Below are 17,308 nucleotides of genomic sequence, written 5' to 3'. Positions count from 1 at the left end.
CGTCGTGTTCCGCATTCGCAGAGTCCGCTTCAACGGTGGTAAGATATTCCCAAACGCAGCCGGCCAAGCTCTGTCAAGCAGCTGTCCTCCCATTCAGATCCTTTCCTAGCTCTTTGGAAATTAGGATATTGCACCAAAGGTTCCGAGAGGTAGGGGGAAACAGGCATTGAGCTTGCTTGATCATGAGGAAGCTTTAAATAAAGGCCTGTCATTCTTTATGTTGGCTTGACAACGGCGAAGAAGTCTGTGCTTTAACTGTTTAAATGACGTACCTGTCATTTCTTTTCATTGTTAACATCCTGACAACACTTTACAGATATAACTTTAAAGCCTGGTCACATGTGCAGTAGCAAGGCCCCAGTGGGATCCAATTACCTGTGTAGTGAAAAGCGTGGTGGCAGAAAAATATGAGCTTCACCAGTGAAAACCAAAAAAATGATAAACAGCAAAACAACAAGAGGCTTTTGTTATGGTAATCTGAGCGAAGTAGATGATCGTGAAAGCCTGAAACTTCTGGTGTAGCCTTTTTGTTTTGTTTTTTGCCGCAGAGCATGAGAAGCACAGGCTGTGCAAGAGTGCAGACTACATGAACCTGCACTTCAAGGTGAAGTGGCTCTACAACGAGTATGTGCGAGACCTGCCTGCACTCAAGGGGAGCGTCCCAGAGTACCCTGCGTGAGTACGGCTGCTTTCTGGGCATCTAGTCCAGAAAGCATCTGTAAGGGAATCGTGCTACTTTCTTTACATGATAAATCGTATCATACTTTTGATTTTGATTTTATAGTTGCTATGGATACATTCTCTCTCTGTCTCATGACATTTTTGTCTTTTAAGAAAATGGTCCCTCATTTAAATAACCATTTGATCTTTTTATACATCATACAAGTAGCCACACGGGACAATCGCATGTATCCTGATGCACCTTGTATCGCAACCTGCATATCGAGATACGCATTGTCTCTTGAGAGCAGTGTATCGTTACACCCCTAGTCCTTGTTTGCAAAGTCATGTGAGTGTCTGAGTGGAGTGGGCATCCCCTCATTCATGTGGCGAGCATGTCTGATTTTGTGTGTCTGGTGCAAACTTGTGTGTTTATTGCTGTGAAGCATTGGTGCCAGCACATGTGTGTGTGTGTGGCCATGCACAGTGGTGTTTGAGTTTCCTTTCCCTGCTAATGGTGTTGCCCTCCTCTTCCTCCCCCTGCCAGGTGGTTTGAGCAGTTTGTGTTGCAGTGGCTGGATGAGAACGAGGACGTGTCTATGGAGTTCATGCATGGCGCCCTAGAGAGGGATAAGAAGGACGGGGTAAGTGTGCACAGAAACCACCACATTGCAGGGGTTTTTTAAGTCTGTTTTCATTAAAATGTTTTGTGTGCATGAAATTATGACTATTTTAAAGTCCAAAGTTTAGACCAGTTTTAAACTATTTAGTCCTTAAATAAAAGTCAAAGCTTTGTGGAATTGCGGAACACTTTGATTGCTCAAACAGACAACAGCAGTGCACTTTCTTGTGTATGTGTGGTCCTATAATTCAGGATTGAGGTGCGTTGGTGGAGTTTCATAGGCAGTCCATCCGGGTAAAACTATAAGAAACTAGTAAAGATAATTACAAGTATTGAGTACACTGTATCGAATTATGCAGTTTATTTAATAACATTCCATTATTGCATAGTGATAAAACAGCAAACAATTATAGCAAATATATTCTTAGACATATTATATTAGTCACCTATCTTCCGGTAAGAGCAATAGATTGATCCAGTGTACCTGCACACCGGGCACTCTTTCTCAAGGCAGGCCTGGAAGTTTCATCCTCTGGATCGGAATTCCCCAAGTAGTGCCCAGATGCTCATGTGCTTCTTCCTTATACTAGTTAACAACTGACTTTAGACTAGCTATATGCGTGCTGCTTCTGTTCCACTTCAACTTGCTCACACAACTCGTTTGAAACATACTCCTTGTGCTCACTCTCTTGCTGTGCCCCGTGCCCTGTACTCTGCTCCCTCTCCCTCCTCCCTGTGCCCCGTGTCCTGTACTCTGCTCACTCTCTTGCTGTGCCCCGTGTCCTGTACTCTGCTCACTCTCTTGCTGTGCCCCGTGCCCTGTACTCTGCTCCCTCTCCCTCCTCCCTGTGCCCCGTGCCCTGTGCCCTGTGCCCTGTACTCTGCTCTGCTCACTCTCTTGCTGTGCCCCGTGCCCTGTACTCTGCTCACTCTCTTGCTGTGCCCCGTGCCCCGTGCCCTGTACTCTGCTCCCTCTCCCTCCTCCCTGTGCCCCGTGTCCTGTACTCTGCTCACTCTCTTGCTGTGCCCCGTGTCCTGTACTCTGTTCCCTCTCTTCCTGTGCCCCGTGCCCTGTACTCTGCTCCCTCTCCCTCCTCCCTGTGCCCCGTGTCCTGTACTCTGCTCACTCTCTTCCTGTGCCCCGTGTCCTGTACTCTGCTCACTCTCTTGCTGTGCCCCGTGTCCTGTACTCTGCTCACTCTCTTGCTGTGCCCCGTGTCCTGTACTCTGTTCACTCTCTTGCTGTGCCCCGTGTCCTGTACTCTGCTCACTCTCTTGCTGTGCCCCGTGCCCTGTACTCTGCTCCCTCTCCCTCCTCCCTGTGCCCCGTGTCCTGTACTCTGCTCACTCTCTTGCTGTGCCCCGTGTCCTGTACTCTGTTCCCTCTCTTCCTGTGCCCCGTGCCCTGTACTCTGCTCCCTCTCCCTCCTCCCTGTGCCCCGTGTCCTGTACTCTGCTCACTCTCTTCCTGTGCCCCGTGTCCTGTACTCTGCTCACTCTCTTGCTGTGCCCCGTGTCCTGTACTCTGCTCACTCTCTTGCTGTGCCCCGTGTCCTGTACTCTGTTCACTCTCTTGCTGTGCCCCGTGTCCTGTACTCTGCTCACTCTCTTGCTGTGCCCCGTGCCCTGTACTCTGCTCCCTCTCCCTCCTCCCTGTGCCCCGTGCCCTGTACTCTGCTCACTCTCTTGCTGTGCCCCGTGTCCTGTACTCTGCTCACTCTCTTGCTGTGCCCCGTGTCCTGTACTCTGCTCCCTCTCCCTCCTCCCTGTGCCCCGTGCCCTGTACTCTGCTCCCTCTCCCTCCTCCCTGTGCCCCGTGCCCTGTACTCTGCTCCCTCTCCCTCCTCCCTGTGCCCCGTGCCCCGTGCCCCGTGCCCCGTGCCCTGTACTCTGCTCCCTCTCCCTCCTCCCTGTGCCCCGTGCCCTGTACTCTGCTCCCTCTCCCTCCTCCCTGTGCCCCGTGCCCTGTACTCTGCTCCCTCTCCCTCCTCCCTGTGCCCCGTGTCCTGTACTCTGCTCCCTCTCCCTCCTCCCTGTGCCCCGTGCTCTGTACTCCGTGCCCTGTACTCTGCTCCCTCTCCCTCCTCCCTGTGCCCCGTGCCCTGTACTCTGCTCCCTCTCCCTCCTCCCTGTGCCCCGTGCCCCGTGCCCCGTGCCCCGTGCCCCGTGCCCCGTGCCCTGTACTCTGCTCCCTCTCCCTCCTCCCTGTGCCCCGTGCCCTGTACTCTGCTCCCTCTCCCTCCTCCCTGTGCCCCGTGTCCTGTACTCTGCTCCCTCTCCCTCCTCCCTGTGCCCCGTGTCCTGTACTCTGCTCCCTCTCCCTCCTCCCTGTGCCCCGTGCCCTGTACTCTGCTCACTCTCTTGCTGTGCCCCGTGCCCTGTACTCTGCTCACTCTCTTCCTGTGCCCCGTGCCCTGTACTCTGTTCACTCTCTTGCTGTGCCCCGTGCCCTGTACTCTGCTCCCTCTTCCTGTGCCCCGTGTCCTGTACTCTGCTCACTCGCTTCCTGTGCCCCGTGCCCTGTACTCTGCTCCCTCTCCCTCCTCCCTGTGCCCCGTGCCCTGTACTCTGCTCACTCTCTTGCTGTGCCCCGTGCCCTGTACTCTGCTCACTCTCTTCCTGTGCCCCGTGCCCTGTACTCTGCTCACTCTCTTGCTGTGCCCCGTGTCCTGTACTCTGCTCCCTCTCTTCCTGTGCCCCGTGCCCTGTACCCTGTACTCTGCTCCCTCTCCCTCCTCCCTGTGCCCCGTGTCCTGTACCCTCTCCCTCCTCCCTGTGCCCCGTGTCCTGTACCCTGTACTCTGCTCCCTCTCCCTCCTCTCCCTCCTCCCTGTGCCCCGTGCCCTGTACTCTGCTCACTCTCTTGCTGTGCCCCGTGTCCTGTACTCTGCTCCCTCTCTTTCTGTGCCCCGTGTCCTGTACTCTGCTCCCTCTCCCTCCTCCCTGTGCCCCGTGCCCTGTACTCTGCTCCCTCTCCCTCCTCCCTGTGCCCCGTGCCCTGTACTCTGCTCCCTCTCCCTCCTCCCTGTGCCCCGTGCCCCGTGCCCCGTGCCCCGTGCCCCGTGCCCTGTACTCTGCTCCCTCTCCCTCCTCCCTGTGCCCCGTGCCCTGTACTCTGCTCCCTCTCCCTCCTCCCTGTGCCCCGTGCCCTGTACTCTGCTCCCTCTCCCTCCTCCCTGTGCCCCGTGTCCTGTACTCTGCTCCCTCTCCCTCCTCCCTGTGCCCCGTGCCCTGTACTCTGCTCACTCTCTTGCTGTGCCCCGTGCCCTGTACTCTGCTCACTCTCTTCCTGTGCCCCGTGCCCTGTACTCTGTTCACTCTCTTGCTGTGCCCCGTGCCCTGTACTCTGCTCCCTCTCTTCCTGTGCCCCGTGTCCTGTACTCTGCTCACTCTCTTCCTGTGCCCCGTGCCCTGTACTCTGCTCCCTCTCCCTCCTCCCTGTGCCCCGTGCCCTGTACTCTGCTCACTCTCTTGCTGTGCCCCGTGCCCTGTACTCTGCTCACTCTCTTCCTGTGCCCCGTGCCCTGTACTCTGCTCACTCTCTTGCTGTGCCCCGTGTCCTGTACTCTGCTCCCTCTCTTCCTGTGCCCCGTGCCCTGTACCCTGTACTCTGCTCCCTCTCCCTCCTCCCTGTGCCCCGTGTCCTGTACCCTCTCCCTCCTCCCTGTGCCCCGTGTCCTGTACCCTGTACTCTGCTCCCTCTCCCTCCTCTCCCTCCTCCCTGTGCCCCGTGCCCTGTACTCTGCTCACTCTCTTGCTGTGCCCCGTGCCCTGTACTCTGCTCCCTCTCCCTCCTCCCTGTGCCCCGTGTCCTGTACTCTGCTCACTCTCTTGCTGTGCCCCGTGCCCTGTACTCTGCTCCCTCTCCCTCCTCCCTGTGCCCCGTGTCCTGTACTCTGCTCACTCTCTTGCTGTTCCCCTGTACCCCTCAGTTCCAGCAGACATCAGAGCATGCGCTGTTCTCCTGCTCGGTGGTGGACGTGTTCACTCAGCTCAACCAGAGCTTCGAGATTATCAAGAAGCTGGAGTGTCCTGACCCGGTCATCGTGGGCCACTATAACAGGAGGTTCGCCAAGGTACAGGACTGGGTTTCTATCTCTGTGTTGTGCTGATGCATATATAGTAGTTAGAGCAGGTACAGTGTGTTTAAAACTAAAGTGTAGTATTTAATGGTGTAGTATTATGAAGCAATTATTTCAAATTTGAAATAGCTCTGTGTATAAAACATTTAGCAAGATTTTTATGGTGTTTTTGTTTTTTGATTTTTTTTTGTATGATGATAAATATGGGTGACCACTAAACCTCTCTGGGCTCCCCAATAACACTGAGAGAACCACAGCAAAGAGCACTTGCAGTAAAACATGCCTGTGGAATTGCTTCTGAAAGCATTAGTGGCAGTGCAGTGGATGGTCCTCCAGACACCTCATCGGATCTGCTTTCTTCCCTCCACAGACCATCGGCAAGGTGCTGCTGCAGTACGCCGACATCGTCTCCAAGAACTTTGAGTCTTACTGCTCCAAAGAGAAACTGGTAACTCCCATAACCCTCCCGCAATACACTGCCACACACCACGAGACCTTTCATAAAACTGACGGCAAAGACATTAAACACAGTGCAGCCAAACGGGTCGAACTGCTGCACACCACAACACTTCATATAGCACTCATTAAATCTGCTGGGCTTGTCTGAGGCACTCTGTCATTAGAAATAACAAGACCGCTGACCCCAACCGCACCAGATTGAAATCAGGCTGGGAAATGATCCCTGCTACACTGGAGTGTTTATGGAATTATGGGAAGCTGTGTATCTGGAGCTGGATGGTTTACTGTTTTAGGGACAGTGCACACACTACCACTAACCTCACACTGTTCCCTGTTCTGTTTTAAATCAAAATGCTGCCACTTAGTAGTAGTGCTGTTACACCATTATAATTCCACAGCAATGAAATGTAGGCAGCTGATCACAGTAGAGGACGCACACCTTAAATTATAAAACAAAAAAAAAATGTGCACCTGTGTAAGTTTACACTAGTTTTTATCTGCTAGATGAGAAACCATGTTGTTATTATAAACTACCAAGAAACAACTGTCACTTTAAATTTAAGTTGTTCTTCACCATGTGGAACAAATTGGAGGCACGCACTGCTCCAGGGCCCACTTGCAATACCAATGATTTGACACCTAGGTGGGCACATCAAGGGTCTTGTTCTATAATTGTCCAATTCTGAATCTAACCAAGCACTGCTGGGTTCTTCTGTCTTAAGCGTCGAGCAGCTGAATTGATCTGTTGAGAAGAGTGTCAGTAGATGTCACAGCATTTACAAGTTTTTTGTACAAGTTGCCTAGAAGCTGTTGTAATGGGTCTCCTCCTAGCGGCTGATAACCAATACTAACGTCAGCAACACAAGCACTTGCCTCTTGACTACAGAGCTAGCTCTTTGGTTGAATGGTAAAACATTCATCTTTGAACTGTAGAGGGTAGCGGTTGAAATCTAGCCGTTGCCTCAACTTTCAATTCAATGGGCTGCAAAGCCAAGCCATCACCCTGTGGTGCATCCATTCCATACCCTTTTTTGATCAGTCTGTTTTTCTTTTTTCTAGCCCTGCATTCTGATGAACAACATCCAGCAGCTCCGGGTCCAGCTGGAGAAGATGTTTGAGGCCATGGGAGCCAAGCAGGTAAAAGGAATGAGAGGGGGACAGAGGGGTGGGGGAGGCAGGGTCTGCATGCAGGCAGGGGGAGCGGGAAAGGTGTTGGGGCCTTATTCCAAACACAACACGCATCTGTTCTGCCTTGCTAGAAACTAAACCGGGTTTTCTTTTCTTTTGTTTTTTATATAAAAGATATTCACTTAATAGGTCTCTTTCACATACAGTGATTGTTTCATTCCAGGTCTGCTCAGGACAAACAAACATCTGTCTGCACATTATTTATGTAATTGCTGTCAAAGAACAGTGTTTCTTTAAAACCGCTGATAGGAATTGACCACTAAACCGGTCATCAGTGAAATATATCATACAGTCATTGTCACGTCCCTGCCTTTGAAATATTGTCATTGTTGTACCACTCAATCGCCACTGGTGTATCGGGGTTGGCAGTTTTAGTCCGGGGCCTCTTTAGTTCTCAGAGCTACAATAGCAACCGGTGTGAACAGTGAAGCTGAAAATAAGTGGTACCCTGTTCTGTTTGTCCTGCCGTGCGAGGAGAGAGGAAGCAGCGACCCCCCCCCCCCCCCAGCCTGGGGGCAGCTCTGTGAATGGGTTTGGAAACGCTGAGTAGATGAGCCCTTTCTGTCTCTTCCTCCATCTGTGTAAAACCACTTCAGTTGGGCCTCTGAGGGACGGCGATTATATAACCCTCTCCGCCCAACTCCCAGACCATTTCAAAATCATCGCCTACTTACGAAAAATATTGTCTTGTAGGAGGATTCTACCAAACCGGAGCCCCCCCCCCCCCCCATGTGAATCCTGTGTCCCATTTTCTATTGTACCTGTTCACATATATGCAAACTCGCCTGACTAACCAAAGCAAATTGAGGCACTTACCCTAGAGGCACAGTGCTGCAGAGGGTCCGGTGAATGGTTCTCACCCTCTTGTGCACCTGAGCTACCTGGAGGTCAGACGTGTTTTTGAGAGCTCTACTGAGGCCACAGAGGTGTTTAAACTTCTGAGTTTTAAATTCATTAGGATGTGATGACTGAAACAAACAAAATGATACAAAGTGAATGCAAACCACAAGAATACATTAGTTAAGATATGTATATACATATATATAAGTATGTGTGTATATGTGTGTGTCTCTATACTTTAAAGTAAGAAAAAAACCTACACACAGCTGTATTACAACAATACTCAAGCAGTTTCTGCAAAAAATCATCCTATATGTAGAATGTAATTGATATAATCGGACACCCTTTTCATCAATGAATGTCAGTTGCGTTATTAGCATGTCCTTTTTACCTCATTCAGCACTTTCTACCAATTATTATCTCTCAACACCCCCCCCCCCCCCCCCCAGTCCATTGAACTCTGAATTCTCTCGTCTTTCTTCCTCATTAGTCTAAAGCTAAGGAGGCACAGGTGGGTTGATTAATTGACTGTAGACCCTTATGTGTGGTGACTGTAGCTGGCCTACTAGACTTTCATTTTGAATGTAGTCCAAGAACAAAAAGGACTATGTGAGTACCATGAGATGCTTAGAGGATCCTCGAATCCAGCTGACCAGAGCATCGGTAAGGAGCGCACATACATTAGTACTGCTGTGTTTCTACAGTGGTTAATGTGAGTACCATGGGATGCTTAGAGGATCCTCGAATCCAGCTGACCAGAGCATCGTTAAGGAGCGCACATACATTAGTACTGCTGTGTTTTTACAGTGGTTAATGTGAGTACCATGGGATGCTTAGAGGATCCTCGAATCCAGCTGACCAGAGCATCGTTAAGGAGCGCACATACATTAGTACTGCTGTGTTTTTACAGTGGTTAATGTGAGTACCATGGGATGCTTAGAGGATCCTCGAATCCAGCTGACCAGAGCATCGTTAAGGAGCGCACATACATTAGTACTGCTGTGTTTTTACAGTGGTTAATGTGAGTACCATGGGATGCTTAGAGGATCCTCGAATCCAGCTGACCAGAGCATCGGTAAGGAGTGCACATACATTAGTACTGCTGTGTTTCTACAGTGGTTAATGTGAGTACCATGGGATGCTTAGAGGATCCTCGAATCCAGCTGACCAGAGCATCGTTAAGGAGCGCACATACATTAGTACTGCTGTGTTTTTACAGTGGTTAATGCCCAGCTGTCCAATTGCAAAAGTAGAATAAAATCCAGCAGATGCACAGGTACATCTAGAATCCACTATTCTAATTATATTACTATACATTTCAGTAATATAATTAGAATAGTGGATTCTATAAGCTTTCAGTTTCTCTCCACATAACTGTCAGTAGAAACAATGATGTATTTGCTGTTGGGACTATAAGAACTAATAAAACTGTACTGCCTAAAGGTACGCTACACACCAGATGCGATGTGACAAGAGAAAATGTGCTGTGATAAGTCTCTTTCACACCCAGGCGATGCGGGGGTGACACTGGAGCGATGCGTAATAAATAGTATTGAATCCAATATTTTTGTTTATTTCTTTCCGCAACAACTAGAGAATTGAGCAATTACAAACAGCTTCAATGCATAGTGTACACCACGGTGAAGCAGTATCCAGAATTACAGAGGTAAAAGTAATGCTTGCTGTAGAAAAATACACAGAGCTTTATGACAAAGTCCATCACAATTATAAAGATACAGAGATGAAAGATAATATATGGGAGTCCATTTCGAAGGAACTGGATAAGCCTGGTATGTATGCTTTAGTGCCATATGTGTTGAAATACCATCAGAGTAACTCGTAGTTTCCACATCATGTTGACGAATATGTACCAGTCTTTATCATAGTATTGTCAATAGCAGTTTTTTTTCTTATGAATTTAGAGTGACCAATTCCACCCCCCAATTTGGAATGTCCAGTTATGTTTTTTCTCCTCACCCACACAGCACAGATGTTCTGAGGGCGTGTGAACGTCCTCCGGTCTCGCAAGCCTAAAGCCAGAATCGCTTTTACACCGAGCAATCCAGAGCAGAGGTGGGCAGGCTACCAATTCCGCAGAACAGAGATCAGCCCTGCCTCTTATCTACTGTGAATGTGCTCGGTGTCTGGCCAGTAGGGTTCGCTGTTGCCCGGAGCGTCAGATGTGATGCCCCCCTCGGGCTCCCCAGCAAACTCAATCGCAATAGCAGTTTTTAATAGTTTTATAAACTGGCAGTTTTGAAATCTGTGCATTGCGTCTGTGTCACTTCAGGTGTGTGTACGGACATGTCGTTGTGAAATTATCTTGTTGTCTAATGAAAAATCACATCGCGTCTGGTGTGTAGCTGCCTTTAGTCAATTATAAGCCAGTTTAGATTATTTGCAGGTCATATTCCCTTCTATTGAAACCCTAAACCTTTTGAAATCTGAATTGTCTCTCTTCTCCTCTTTGTTAGTCTGAAGATCAGGAGGTGAAGGTGGCTTTATTAATTGACTGTAGGATCCTCTCTGTGGTGACTGTAGACTCTAGACTTGTATTTTGAATGCAGCCTGAGAAACAAAAACATGTGTACAGTAGGAATGCCAAGGGCAGCAGCAGATCAGAGAATCCAGCTGTAAGAGCACTGTTAAAAGGCTACAGAAGTCCCTGTAGTTTACAGCAAACACATTACTGTACCCTTGCTGTGTCCTGTGTTGTGATATACGTACCGCAGCAATATATTTTTCACATCTCCTAAATGAATTAGCAAGGGAGTAAACAGATGACACATCATATTCTCTCAACTCTCGGCTTGTTCTGAGCCTTGGTCCTTGCAGTGATTCTATTCCCAATGCTGCAACCCTGCCTGTGCTCTGTTTGAATAGCAGTGTGCCAGGCTGAGAGATTTCACTGATCTGGTCAGATAGATCCAGGTCTAGAGCCTCATTGAAAAGCAGTTGGTTTGCAAAATTTATTGTCAAAAAGCATTGGAAAAAAAGAAGAGTTTGTTGTCCTGTTACCAGATAAAGCAAACAGATCCACAGCTGCTTTTCCAATGTGAGTAATATCACTGGGAATGTAGAGACTCCTTACACATAAATAAGCAACTGTCTAGCTTGAAAGTCAGCAGGGCTTGAATGGTTTCCTACCAAAGAAAAATGTGGGATGTACCTTGAGATGCTGCAGAAGATCATATAGAACACAGTCCCTAGTTTCTAGACATGGCAGTATGCAACCACATGGCACATGGCATGCTGGGCAGAGTGACTGTGACCTTGCTGAGGCCACAATAGGGGCTTGCTTTAGATCCAGTAGCAGCTGATTGAGGGCTGCATGTGCTGCTCTGATTGAAGACCCAAGATGCTGGTCCCATATGCACCTGCTTATTTGACAATGAAAATGACAGGTTACAGTGAGAAGTCATTGACATCAGACTAATGGGAAGCCAATGAAACCTGAATTCTCTCTCTTCTCTCCTCCTCGTTAGTCTGAAGGTAAGGAGGTGAAGGTGTATTTATTAATTATGTAGAGCACGTTTCCTGGTGACTGTAGACAATAGACTTGTATTTTTTTAATGTAGTCTAAGATCAAAAAGGACTGTGTGAGTAACATAGGCTGTGTAGATGATTGTAAAATCCAGCTGCCCTGAGCATTGTTAAGAAAAGCACATCGTTCAGTACTGCTGGTTCTTTACAGTGTTTATTCTCCAGATCTCCAATAACAAAAGCAGCATGCAGACGCACAGGTACTTTATCAATTTCAGAAATATAATAATGATTGTACAGTATGGACTGTATGTTTCTACCCACACTTTCTACCTACTCCCCTACCAGTCTACTCACATAACTGCCCATAACTCAGTGGGCATGATGCGTTTTACTATACAGTATAAAAACCGTCTCCTGGGTTGCCTGTTCTGAGCCAGGTTCTCAGGGGTTTCATTATGTCCCTGTCCTTGCCCTTCAGCCTCACTCCATAGTGTAATAATTGCCTCCTAAAGAAACCCCTACACCTTTTGAAAACTGAATTCTCTCTTTTCTCTTCATCAATAGTCGGAAGCTAAGGAGGTAAAGGTGGGTTTAGTTAAAGCTGAGGAACTTGCTAGGATGTGTGCTCCTTTACAGGACTGCAGTCCTGCTCTGTCACACTGTAATCCCTGAATCCCACAACGCTGAACCCCACTGCACCCTCCCAGCTGTGCTGCCCCCTCCTAGGGAAATGGAGATCTGCATCTCTCTCTGAAATCTACGAAGCACTCTTCATGGGCCCTGTTCACAGAACTTCAACACACTTTATTTAATTTTAACTCACCTACTTTAAATTAAAGCCATCAGTATGAAGAAAAAGCTAATGAATAGTTTAATTCAAATTGGATAAGTCGTACATATTTGACACTTTAGTGGTATTAGGTTAGCAAATGAGTTGTTAGTTTAATGGTAAGGTATATTTCATCCCCTGCTGGGGACAGTGAAGTGTGATCCTAAGTGTTGTAAATAGGACCAAGGTGAGCTGGAATTAAAGAAGGTGGTGTAGTATTTCTGTCCTGTCTCAATAAGAAGTATATGACCTGAATATGGCCATACTTAAACCTTGGATGCAGTAGAGGGTTCAGTGCAACTCACTCCCCGATACTATATTGTATTTTAATAGTTTGTAGCCGTAGGATAGTCTGCTTGCACATAGTCCATTGGGGTTTTTTTTTGTCCAGCCATCTACATGGTATACGATGCTTGGCAAAAGAAACGGAGGTCGCTTGGTCCTCAGATGCTGGTAATGTAAGCTTAGATTTCTGTGTTCCCCAGTCTGTGGCTCTAAGAACTTGTGTGTGTCTCTCTCACCACATAGTGTAGTGTGTTGCAGTACAACAAATGAGTTGTACTGAAGAGTTATTTAGTATGCTCCCCACCTCCCCAGTTACTAAAACAAGTACATGGAATTGGATTTTTGTTCATTGCAAAAAGGAAAGAAAGTTCTGTAATTTGATAGTGTTTGAGATTAAGAAGGCTTCATTTGTATTTGTAATTCCAGAAAGAGCCTGAAAACATTCTGGTTCTCCTGTTTATTTACTTCTTAGACCTTTAAAATGTTAGATAAGGCTTTGTGTCTTACCAGTAAAATCTATGCTGTTGAAGAATGCCCTCCAGTGATGCACTTTGATGTTTTGTGAAACACTTTTCTTTTTTTAAAATATATACTCTCCTCATAAACTAGCTGGTGTTGGATCTGGTCTTTGGGAAGACAGGGCAGCACCCTCCCCACCTGATCTCTCTGTTCCTCTCTCTGTCTGGTTTGCAGCTGGACGCGGAGGCCAGCGATACCCTGAATGAGCTACAGGTGAAGCTGAACAACGTGCTTGACGAGCTGAGCACTGTCTTTGGGAACAGGTGGGTGGCATCAAAGCCACAAAACCAGGACCCTGTACTTACATGTGTGTGGAGCCCATCAGCAAACGGAACGTACATAAAAGAGCAATAATACTGAATCTATCTGGAGGCTCTTGTATCAAGCCTGTCGCGTGTCTGACTGTTGTAATCAATATAAAGTCACTCTGTAGATGAAGCCCAGCTCTTTTAGCAGAGCAGACAATTAGCACTGTAAAGTGTGGATGATGTATCTATGGCATCATAAGATCCACTTATACCTACTGTACATTGAAGACACAGAGAAAGACTAGTCGAAATGTTTGTCATTGCATTTATTAATGTTCTGTTAGCATGTCTAAATGCAGCACTATTGAGTGTTTAATGCTTATGGGTGATAGCAGAGCAGGCAGTGCGTTGCTGTATCTTGGAGACCAGGGTTTGATCTCTTTACTGCTACAGTATAACACTGACTGTACCCCATCGTGCTCCGCAGTTTCCAGCCCAAGATTGAGGACTGTTTCAAGCAGATGGGTGATATCCTGTGCCAGGTGAAGGGCACTGGTAACGTACCAGCCAACGCCCAGAACACCCTGGCAGCAGATGCAGACAACGTGCTAAGGCCACTCATGGACTTCCTAGATGGAAAGTAAGTACCAGGACTGAGCTGCTGCAATTCACACACGTGGTTGCAGTGAATAATCAAATACACTACCAATTTCACATTCTTGGTCAACTGCATCTGTGTTTCGATCAGACTTGATTGTTACTCTGGTGCTTTACATTCAAGTCCAGTATTAAAAGGTTAGAACTGGATTTGCATGTTGAAGGTTAAAAGCTTTTAATATGTAACCTGAATGTTATTCATCAGAGGTACAGTTTAAATGATACATTGTTGTCTAGATTCTGGAGTTTTGATAAGTTCAGATATTGCACAATGTAACAAATTCCGTGGACTATGTCTTAAGCATGCCTTCTTCTGTTTTACAAGAGTATTGCAAGTACCAGTAAAACTGGTCTTTTGACAGTTAGTTTTTTCTCTAAGAAAATGTGCATTTGCAGTGCTTCAAAATAGAGCCCCTGTCCATGACCATAGCAGCTGATTGTAAACAACTTGAAAAAAATACAAAAAATGTCAGAATGAGGGCTTAAAAAAAAAAGACAATCATAAACCTAAATTCATTTATTTTTTTACACATTATCAGGGGTATTAAGGTTGTTTTCTATGAGTATTAAAGTACGTGGGCCTAACAAAGTAAATCTTGCCTAATTTCGATTGCACATCATTTTGTAGGTTTGAATTGTTTTACCTACAAGAACTCAAACTCTCAGAGGCAATACATACAGTACTGTGCAAAAGTTTTAGGCAGGTGTGAAAAAATGCTGTAAAGTCAGAATGCTTTCAAAAATAGACATGTTAATAGTTTATATTTATCAATTAACTAAATGCAAAGTGAGTGAACAGAAGAAAAATCTACATCAAATCAATATTTGGTGTGACCACCCTTTTCCTTCAAAACAGCATCAATTCTTCTAGGTACACTTGCACACAGTTTTTGAAGGAACTCGTAAGGTAGGTTGGCCCAAACATCCTGGAGAACTAACCACAGTTCTTCTGTGGATTTAGGCAGCCTCAGTTGCTGCTCTCTCTTCATGTAATCCCAGACAGACTCGATGATGTTGAAATCAGGGCCATACCATCACTTCCAGGACTCCTTGTTCTTCTTTACGCTGAAGATAGTTCTTAATGACTTTCGCTGTATGTTTGGGGTCGTTGTCATGCTGCAGAATAAATTTGGGGCCAATCAGATGCCTCCCTGATGGTATTGCATGATGGATAAGTATCTGCCTGTACTTCTCAGCATTGAGGAGACCATTAATTCTGACCAAATCCCCAACTCCATTTGCAGAAATGCAGCCCCGCTCTCCAGCCGCTCTCGTGTACCGCTCTCCAGCCCTTCGGCGAACAAACTGCCTTCTGCTACAGCCAAATATTTCAAATTTTGACTCATCAGTGCCTTGAAATTTCTGCCTGGGAGAGACCTTGCTGATGCAGTATAACTACCTTGTGTCTTGTTGCTGTGCTCAGTCTTGCCATGGTGTATGACTTTTGACAGTAAACTGTCTTCAGCAACCTCACATTGTTAGCTGAGTTTGGCTGTTCCTCACCCAGTTTTATTCCTCCTACACAGCTGTTTCTGTTTCAGTTAATGATTGTGTTTCAACCCACATATTGAATTGATGATCATTAACACCTGTTTGTTATAATTGTTTAATCATACACCTGACTATATGCCTACAAAATCCCTGACTTTGTGCAAGTGTACCTAGAAGAATTGATGCTGTTTTGAAGGCAAAGGGTGGTCACACCAAATATGGATTTGATTTAGATTTTTCTTCTGTTCACTCACTTTGCATTTAGTTAATTGATAAATATAATCTATTAAGATGTCTATTTTTGAAAGCATTCTTACTTTACAGCATTTTTTCACACCTGCCTAAAACTTTTGCACAGTACTGTATGTGTAGACTGTGTTTCTTCAACAGAAAGGGCAGCGTGGCTACAAAAGACATTCGGCAGTATTTTTGTTGGAGGGCTGTCTCAGTTGGGTTCAGCTTGTGATTAAGGAAAGTTGTTGTTGAAGGATGTGAGGAAAGATTGATTTGGGAGCTGGTGCTGCTCTCTGCTGAGTCCTGTCTGTCTTGTCTGTCTCCTGCCAGCCTGATGCTGTTTGCCAAGGTCTGTGAGAAGACGGTGCTGAAGAGAGTCCTGAAGGACCTGTGGAGGATCGTCATGAACACCATGGAGAAATCCATTGTCCTGCCTCCTCTCACAGACACCTCGGTGAGTCTCCCCTCGCAGCCCTCCTGCATGGTCAACCAGAGCGGGACTTACACAGCAGGGGTGGAAGTAAGACTCCCATTGCATAGCAGTTTCATCCATTCCTGGAGTTACAATGAGCTTAATAGGACACACCTGAGCTTGTTACACTGGAGTTAATCAAGTTTGTGTTAAAACCTGGAATGGGTGAATCTGCTCTGCAATAGGAGTCGTATTTCCATCCATGCATGGGCATTCATGTTCATAGTACTAAAGAACAACATGTTTCATAAAACTTTAGCACATGTCAGTGAAAGAATAAAGAACAGGTATTTAATGTAAGCTCTGTTTATTATCCCATGTGATGTGTCCTTATTCATTTATTTTACTAAAGTCACCAGCATGTTTTACTATTGGTACTGTCTCTGAGTCTATACAAAAGTGACCCTGACTGCTCTCACCCCTGTTCTTACCTGATCTAACCCTGACTCTCCTCTCACCCCTGCTTTTACCAAATCCCACTGCCTGCTCTCATCCTCAAACTCACCCTGTCTCTGCTCTCACCCCCGATCTCACCCTGTCTCTGCTCTCACCTCCGATCTCACCCTGTCTCTGCTCTCACCTCCGATCTCACCCTGTCTCTGCTCTCACCCCCGATCTCACCCTGTCTCTGCTCTCACCACCAATCACACCCTGTCTCTGCTGTTACCCCCTATCTCCCCATGTCTCTGCTCTCACCTCCGATCTCACCGTCTCTGTTCTCACCCCCGATCTCACCCTGTCTCTGCTCTTACCCCCGATCTCACCCTGTCTCTGCTCACCCTGTCTCAGCTCTCACCTTTGAACTCACCCTGTCTCTGCTCTTGCTTTCACCCCTGATCTCACCCTGTCTCTGCTCTCACCCCTGATCTCACCCTGTCTCTGCTCTCACCCCCGATCTCACCCTGTCTCTGCTGTTACCCCCGATCTCCCCATGTCTCTGCTCTCACCTCCGATCTCACCGTCTCTGTTCTCACCCCCGATCTCACCCTGTCTCTGCTCTTACCCCCGATCTCACCCTGTCTCTGCTCACCCTGTCTCAGCTCTCACCTTTGAACTCACCCTGTCTCTGCTCTTGCTTTCACCCCTGATCTCACCCTGTCTCTGCTCTCACCCCTGATCTCACCCTGTCTCTGCTCTCACCCCCGATCTCACCCTGTCTCTGCTGTTACCCCCGATCTCCCCATGTCTCTGCTCTCACCTCCGATCTCACCGTCTCTGTTCTCACCCCCGATCTCA

At 47.2% G+C, this 17,308-nt stretch overlaps 1 protein-coding gene across 2 annotated transcripts in view; it reads left to right on the top strand.

Annotated features, from left to right (window-relative positions):
* The window catches only part of LOC117403970 (protein unc-13 homolog B), a 222,221-nt gene that overhangs the window by 191,471 nt on the left and 13,442 nt on the right, over nt 1-17,308 (top strand). For both annotated transcript variants that reach the window (XM_059029881.1, XM_059029927.1), the window contains exons 27-34: nt 549-675; nt 1,208-1,304; nt 5,215-5,358; nt 5,735-5,812; nt 6,883-6,960; nt 13,145-13,233; nt 13,706-13,858; nt 15,931-16,054. In XM_059029881.1, coding sequence (XP_058885864.1) covers nt 549-675; nt 1,208-1,304; nt 5,215-5,358; nt 5,735-5,812; nt 6,883-6,960; nt 13,145-13,233; nt 13,706-13,858; nt 15,931-16,054 — 890 coding nt within the window. The remainder of the gene's footprint in view (nt 1-548; nt 676-1,207; nt 1,305-5,214; nt 5,359-5,734; nt 5,813-6,882; nt 6,961-13,144; nt 13,234-13,705; nt 13,859-15,930; nt 16,055-17,308) is intronic.

The sequence above is a fragment of the Acipenser ruthenus genome, chromosome 1 (assembly GCF_902713425.1).
Source record: "Acipenser ruthenus chromosome 1, fAciRut3.2 maternal haplotype, whole genome shotgun sequence".
In the NCBI taxonomy this organism is placed as follows: Eukaryota; Metazoa; Chordata; class Actinopteri; order Acipenseriformes; family Acipenseridae; genus Acipenser; species Acipenser ruthenus.
Note: the sequence above shows the minus strand (reverse complement) of the source record. Positions and strands in the feature narration are given on the sequence as shown.